General features: G+C 34.7%; 1 protein-coding gene across 1 annotated transcript; it reads left to right on the top strand.

Annotated features, from left to right (window-relative positions):
• Positions 1-2,257: 2,257 nt before the first annotated feature.
• On the top strand, positions 2,258-6,026 carry LOC111402505 (glucose-6-phosphate/phosphate translocator 1, chloroplastic-like). The gene is made up of 5 exons (XM_023030870.1): positions 2,258-3,233; positions 4,136-4,361; positions 4,761-4,983; positions 5,198-5,411; positions 5,681-6,026. The coding sequence occupies exons 1-5, from the start codon at positions 2,718-2,720 to the stop codon at positions 5,690-5,692; spliced, it is 1,191 nt and encodes a 396-aa protein (XP_022886638.1). The 5' UTR covers positions 2,258-2,717; the 3' UTR covers positions 5,693-6,026.
• Positions 6,027-7,508: the final 1,482 nt, after the last annotated feature.

Here is a 7,508-nt window from a genome sequence, read left to right as displayed (position 1 = left end):
TTTTCAATATACAAATTCTATTTACCTAAACCTACACCCTTATTATCAATCATTTTTGACTCTTGTAGTTCGTACACACTGACTACATCGCATGCATCTTCTATTGGAAAGGACGTGCCATCCCTGACATGTGGTTCTTGCTCTCCAGCATCATATTCATCTGCAGTTACACACAAAATTGCTTGTGTGTGAACAAAAAAGTATCATTACAAAGCCTCATCGTCGGCTACATCAGCAAGGGATACGTTCATGTTTGGAACTTTAAATTTTAGTTGAATCCGAAACTGCAGTCTGTCAATATTAAGCTTCTCAAATAATTTATATGCAAGCTCTTCATATTCAATATGACGTCGGACAACAATTGATGCTGTTCGATTGCCTAACCACTTCCACTCGTCGTCAATGTTGACAAATGTACCACCATAGGAGACGACAAATCTTATAACATCAATCATATCTGCATGCCATAAACAAAAAAATAGTATCAACTAATTACGAATACTTCAAACGAATATGCTAATTATCCGCAAGCAATATACAAAAAATGTTCCCTAATTTCGTCGTGGTATTTGTAATGTTACTCTCGACATTGTTAAATGACGAGAATGACGTTAAAAGTAACATTCTCGACGCTTGTAATTGTAGAAAACAACATTTCAAGTACAATTCTCGACGAGAGTGACATGACAGATCCACTTCACCATATGCATTTATCATCTTCAACTACTATTTTTGTAAAGAATTTATGCTACAATTAATGACATTTAAATTACAGGAGTACCTTCAATTATTATGTAACTAAGAAATGTAAGAAGATTATGACAAATATCTACTACTTATTTTGACAGTCTACCATATTGAAATCAAATATATAACGACAACTACGACAAACTACTTCTCAATAAATATCAAATAACACAGAAAAATATCTTCTGCCCAGAAATGAGGAGAGCCTACTCGAATTCAAATTTGTATGATATTAAATTTATCGCTATAAACAAATTATTTTTTCTTTTGGAGTACAAACCATAGATTTTTTTCTGGTTGTTAATGTTTGCTATTTTATGTTTTTGAATTTTTCAAAAATAATTTGTTAATATCTAAAGAAAAGTGCAGGCAAGTGGACGAGCATGGGTAATAGCAACAATTATTGTGGCTTCCCATGGAAGTCATTTCTCTTATCGATATTAGTGTCAACTTGTAAAAGAAAAGTTGAATTATTTATTCTTTCATTAAGGGTAAAATGAAGAATTTGATGCCAAATTTGATCATTTTTGTAAAGATTATTAAAAGTTGATATTTTTGAATTGAGATATATAAAATTGAACATTTTTGCAAATTCCTCTTATTTTCTATTATAATTTGATAGATTAGAGTAGGTGGAACAATTTTAAAGTGGCATCTCATCATAATGCTCGGAATATGCCATTTCAAAAAGCGAACTACTATTAAATATTAATTAACAAATAGATATTGATTGAATAATTAATTAATCAATACACACAATCCAAGGTGCAAAACATGCTATTTTTGGAGAAATTCTAACACTAATTATTTTAGTATTTGAGAGTCTCTTATCAAATTACACGGTAAATTATTTTAGTATTTGAAATGGACAAATTAAAAGTAACGTTAACCTCTTGTGGTAAGTGGTGCAATTGTATTTCTTGCAGAAATCAAACAAATTAGTAAGTATTCTTAATAGTTGGCATTCATTGAAAATAATACAAAACTCCTAAATCAAAGAACGTGACAAGATTATATTTGCATATGTATGCCATAATTCTTCCGTATCATATTCTAAAAATTATGGAGGTATTTGAGAGTCATTTTTATGTAAAAATGCATTTTAGAATAGTAAATTGATGTGAAATGTGTGGTTGAAAAATAAAGAAAATTTTTTAATTTACGTGTAATATTATTTTAATAAAAAGTATGTGGTTGAAAAATGCATCTTGACAAAAATGAATATCAATATGTCAATTCAAAGACCTGAGTGGCATAACAAATTTCAAAATCTATTACATTTTGTGAATTTATTTATAAATAAAAAATTATTAACTTTAAGAATTTGTAGTGTTTTAAAATGGATACAAATTTTGACTCGTAAAATGCAAATTGGTTAATGATAGAATAAATAATAAAAATATTAGATAAATAAATTGAAGATGAACCGGTCACTTTTAAAGGTAAACCATATTTATTCTCGGTGTTAAACTGTGTGATTTCGGTTTTGCCACCCTACTACTTACTAGGAACAAAACTTGTCCCTTTTCGCTTCCTCTTCTTTATTCAAAATCTTGAATCTTCCTGTCAACAAACCACCAGTCAGCAACTGTATTTCCACATTTTGAAACAAACAAATCTCTCCCCTTTTGTATATATAAAAACGGTAAACAGGACCAAATGGCGAAGACCCTTCTTCCTCTCTATATTTATAATTTTACTACGATCTCCAAATAATTTTGAATTTTCAGATTCGATATATACACGGCTGTTCAGACTCTTCTCAAATAACTAGCTTCTGCCTGTCCATTTGGCTTTGGCACAACCAAAAGTTTACATTTTTCTCTAAGTAACAAAATTCCTGTCTATATTCAACATCTACGTATAAAGAAATCTCTAATAGATTTAGAAATCTATTTTAGTCAAATTCCTTCTTCATCTCCAAATTCTATTTTGTACACGCTCAAGTCTCAAGATTATTTCTTACTACTATGATCTCCTCTCTTAAGCAGCCTACTTTAGCATCCAACGGCCATTATATTCCCCGGTCAAGATCTCTGGTGCCGGCGCCTACTCGCCACCTGCAGTTCCTCCTATCGGCCAATAATGGCCGGAACTCCATTGTTTCCTTTTCTAAACCTCTCCACATCGTTTCACCAGAACCTTTCTCCACTTCTTTTAAGAAATCTTTAAAACACGAAAAGGAGCAGTCTTTGATCACGTGTAAAGCATATGAAGCTGAAAAATCGGAGCCGATCAGCGAGTCGCCGGTGGCGAAATCCGAGGCGGCGAGGAGAGTTAAGATCGGGATTTATTTCGCAACGTGGTGGGCTTTGAATGTGATCTTTAATATATATAACAAGAAAGTTTTGAATGCTTTTCCATTTCCATGGTTAACTTCAACGCTTTCGCTGGCTGCTGGATCATTGATCATGCTCATTTCCTGGGCTCTGAGGATTGCTGAAACCCCAAAAACTGATCTTGATTTTTGGAAGACCCTTTTTCCTGTAAGAAAAATTACGGTTTTACAAGATCTGGGTCTTGCTTCTCTTGCAGTTTTACTGTCTGTTATATATATATATATATATGTGTGTGTGTGTGTGTGTGTGTTTCACTTCCATTCGTATAATTATTTTTCAGGGTTTTTGATCTTCTGGACAGGGGTATAATTGACAACATTTTAGTTCGCGTCGAGTCCACCAATTATACATTCTGGATGCGAACTCGGCCGACAAAATTTCAGTTTCTTTTTCTTTATTGATAAAGAGTTCAACTTACCATTTCTTTGGTTAGATTTTTTTTTTTTTTGGTGGTAACTCATGATCATGATTTGACAGTACAATGAACAAAATTATAGTTCTTGCTTCTGATTTTATAGTGTAGAGGCCATTTAACCAGTTATTTTCAAGAATTTTGAACTTCTAAACGGTGCAATGCCTAAAAAAGCTTGGTTCTTTTTCTACGATAATAGTGTCGAGTCCACCGTATCATGGTTTTTTAGGATTTTGAACTTCTGGATGGGAAATGGACGGTACAATGGACTAAATTTTAGTTTCTTTTTCTTCATCAACAATGTGAAGTCCTCACTAACTATTTGTCTAGATTTTTGAACATTTGGTCATGGAACCATGTCCTGTATCATACTACAGAGAAAAAATTAGTTTTTTCTTCATTAACTGCTGACTTTTCCTTACCAATTACCTTTCTGGGGTTTTTGAACTTCTGGACATGGACTTGACAGCACAATGGACAGAATGCTTTGTTTCTTTTTCTCCGTTTATACCGTCAGTCTACTACCGAATATGCCATCTGTGTTTTTGCAATTTAGATCTACCGAAACATGTTTTTTCCTTGTATATATTCTATAGAAAGATTTGATTGATGTTGATGTTGGGTTGGCTGTGTTTAGGTTGCAGTTGCACATACAATTGGGCATGTTGCAGCTACTGTGAGTATGTCAAAGGTGGCTGTATCATTTACTCACATAGTCAAGAGTGGTGAACCCGCTTTCAGTGTTTTGGTGTCGAGATTTATCTTGGGAGAGACATTTCCACCATCTGTTTACTTGTCCCTCATTCCAATCATTGGTGGTTGTGGTCTTGCGGCCCTCACCGAGCTCAACTTCAACATGACTGGTAATTTGTTGATCTTCGTGTGGAATCTTCACTTTTGTGATCTTATCGAGCTTTGTTTAATCTTATCCATTCTAGTAGAATGGAGCTATGACATTGGTGTGACATGTCCGTGTCTATGTCCGACATGTATCGTGTTGGTCACACTTTTTAGACAAGTACTATATGCATTTGTCTTTCATGTCAGTGTAATATATAGTTTAATTTTAAGCATGAACTCGTCTTTTTTATTTCTTTTATTGTAAATTCTTCATTGAGTTGCATGATGTATGTGACTCGGGTTGGCATTTTCTGGTATTTTTGATAATTGAATAAAGTTGCAGGGACATTGAATGGAGATTACCACTATTCATGTTGTTTTCTAATGCATATATTCCTATGTTTGTTGGCTGTTCACATCAGGTTTTATGGGGGCCATGATATCGAATTTGGCGTTTGTTTTCCGGAACATATTTTCCAAGAGGGGCATGAAGGGCAAATCTGTCAGTGGAATGAACTATTATGCTTGCTTATCTATGCTCTCTCTCTTGATTCTCACTCCATTTGCAATTGCTATCGAGGGACCATTCATTTGGGCTCTCGGATTTAAAGAAGCGCTATCTCAAATCGGACCCCAGATCATTTGGTAATCACATGATAACCTCACTATTATTATATGATCCGTTAATCAAAATTGATGCGGGCAAAACTCTTTTGTGTAGTTTTAGATATTCTTCAGGTTTTTCGTTGTCGATGTTTGGGTTCACTTAGTACTAAATTTTGTTTCTTTTTGCCTTTTTGCCAAGATTTGGAGTTTTGATTTCATTGATGGTTACTTTGTCGAATTTTGTATAAAACAGGTGGATGGCGGCCCAGAGTGTGTTCTACCATCTATACAATCAGGTGTCATACATGTCACTCGATGAGATTTCTCCATTGACGTTTAGCATTGGAAACACGATGAAACGTATTTCTGTCATTGTCTCGTCTATCATCATTTTTCATACACCAGTAAAACCCATCAATGGTCTTGGAGCCGCCATTGCCATTCTTGGAACTTTCTTGTATTCACAGGTAATTTGCTAGCTTCTCCTGAGTCGACTTTTTTCTCAATACCGTGGCTGGAAACTGCTTATTTCTGCACTCAACACAACTTTGATTCTGTCGACACTGCAAGATTTCTTGCCTTTTAACTTAACGAACTTCTGAAAAGAGCAATGTTTGGATGCAACTTAGATTCTGTCAACATTGCTAGTCTTGTGAACAACATGATTCAAAGATATATGGTTCGAACAAAATGGTTTTCTCGTTACACTTGACTTATAATTTTTTGCATTTGACAGGCGAAGCAGTAAGGAATCGGAGTTATGAATTCAGTCAGTTTTGTCGAGAAGCATGAACTGGACAGAAGTAGCTCCCAAGATTTCATGCTGCTTGAAGAACGATAAAGTTTTTACGAAGTGGAGCAGCGGCTTTACTTGCCGATGTCAATAATTTTAGGCGGATTATTGTGTTTTGTACCGTATCCCCAAAGTTGAGGGAAGAACTGAGAATTGTACCAATAAACTACGGCAACTCTTACAAATTCAATAACAAGAAGCAAAAGCAAAATCAGGGGAATAAAAGTACTAAAAAAAAAACCTCGTGTTCACAAGGCAATGATTTCTATTCTAAAATTAACATTGTTATCTACGATGAATATGTTGACCTCTGAAAAGTACATGTGGACCTTTATGCAGCGTTTTTACTGTGAATACGAATGTTTGGGGAAGAAGAAGATAGAGACAAGGGGAAGATGTATTATGCTCTCTTTTTCATTCATAGATCCATCTCTTAAATGATACAAAAATTGTCTATTTATGGTGATCGGGCTGACGTGGTCACTGTTAGATCCAAGCCATGTGGCTTGATTCGAGACTCTTGATGTCACATCAACTTTACTTTATATTAATTACATTGACAGACTCTTGACAAGAGGTCAAATATCCTACAAATCTATGCTGACTTTTCTGACACTTAATAAATGGACACGTTGCATCAATTAGTTCCGAAGACGTCCTAGTTGAACTTGTCAAGGGCCTCAAATATTTCATGGAATTCGGCAATAAGCGATGAGCAAGGGTATGACCACCTCGACTGATCTTAGTGTAACGACCTCGGCATTTGATCGTGGCTACTTCATACGTTGTAGTTCTTGGATAGCTTGGATGATTGCCATGTGTAAATATAAGGGGTTCAAGTGGCCATTCTACGCAAAGCACACGTCGATTCGCATCCATTGACATGATTGGAGGTTCACGTTCTTTTGATGGCGACAGAATCTAAAGATATATATCAAAGTTCGAGGAATTCAACCATTGTGTTTAAATGCTTCAAACAAGCACGTTTTCCCTTTTTAACTTGACACTGTTGGAACCTAAATCCAACCTTACCCTACAAGACTTGTCAGACTTGAGCTCTTGGATCATTTGACTCATTTGTTCATCCCAACACTTGACAATGAGGCATAAAACATGCATATATAGGAGACATAAAATAACAGAACTGACCAGTTTATATTGTTATTATATGAAGATTTCATCATATCGACATTTGACAAGTGGTTGTATAATGCCCCCCAAATGTTTTATGATCGTTAATTATGAAAAGTAGGACTTTAGTTTAAAAGCATGAAAGTTAGAGGACCAAATTGCACATCGACCAATAGTAGAGGGACTACAAGTGCAATTTCTTAAACCATATATTCATGATATCGATATTTATGGTATATATGTATTGATATAATTATGTATATAATTATGATTGATTGATTTAATGATATGATACTATAATTACGTATATCCAGTGGCGGATTTAGGTGGTAGTGAGCTAGGGTGGCCGCCCTAGCTAGATTCGTTGGGAATTATTTTTTCTGTTGGCAATAGATTAAAGTTTTATGTTATATTGTTGGTATTCAATTTATTTTCAAGTACTTATTGTGGCTCACTTGGCCAAAACTTGAATGTATATAGTGCAGGTCTCGAATTTGAATTTTTTTACCAGCAAACTCATCGTGCAATATTAGTTAAATTTTACAATTTTTGCCAAAATTCAACAGGGTGGGGGACCAAACAAGATTTGAACGACCTCTTGTTAAAGGTATTATAACTTGACCATTATGACATCCATTGC

Source organism: Olea europaea, chromosome 10, assembly GCF_002742605.1.
Source record: "Olea europaea var. sylvestris chromosome 10, O_europaea_v1, whole genome shotgun sequence".
NCBI lineage: Eukaryota > Viridiplantae > Streptophyta > Magnoliopsida > Lamiales > Oleaceae > Olea > Olea europaea.
Note: the sequence above shows the minus strand (reverse complement) of the source record. Positions and strands in the feature narration are given on the sequence as shown.

Bases quoted from the DNA above. Each gene is read 5' to 3' on its own strand.
- LOC111402505 (XM_023030870.1), top strand. From the start codon at position 2,718: ATGATCTCCTCTCTTAAGCAGCCTACTTTAGCATCCAACGGCCATTAT. The intron at 3,234-4,135 runs GTAAGAAAAATT...GGCTGTGTTTAG, and splicing joins TTTGGAAGACCCTTTTTCCT to GTTGCAGTTGCACATACAAT. The intron at 4,984-5,197 runs GTAATCACATGA...TGTATAAAACAG, and splicing joins ATCGGACCCCAGATCATTTG to GTGGATGGCGGCCCAGAGTG.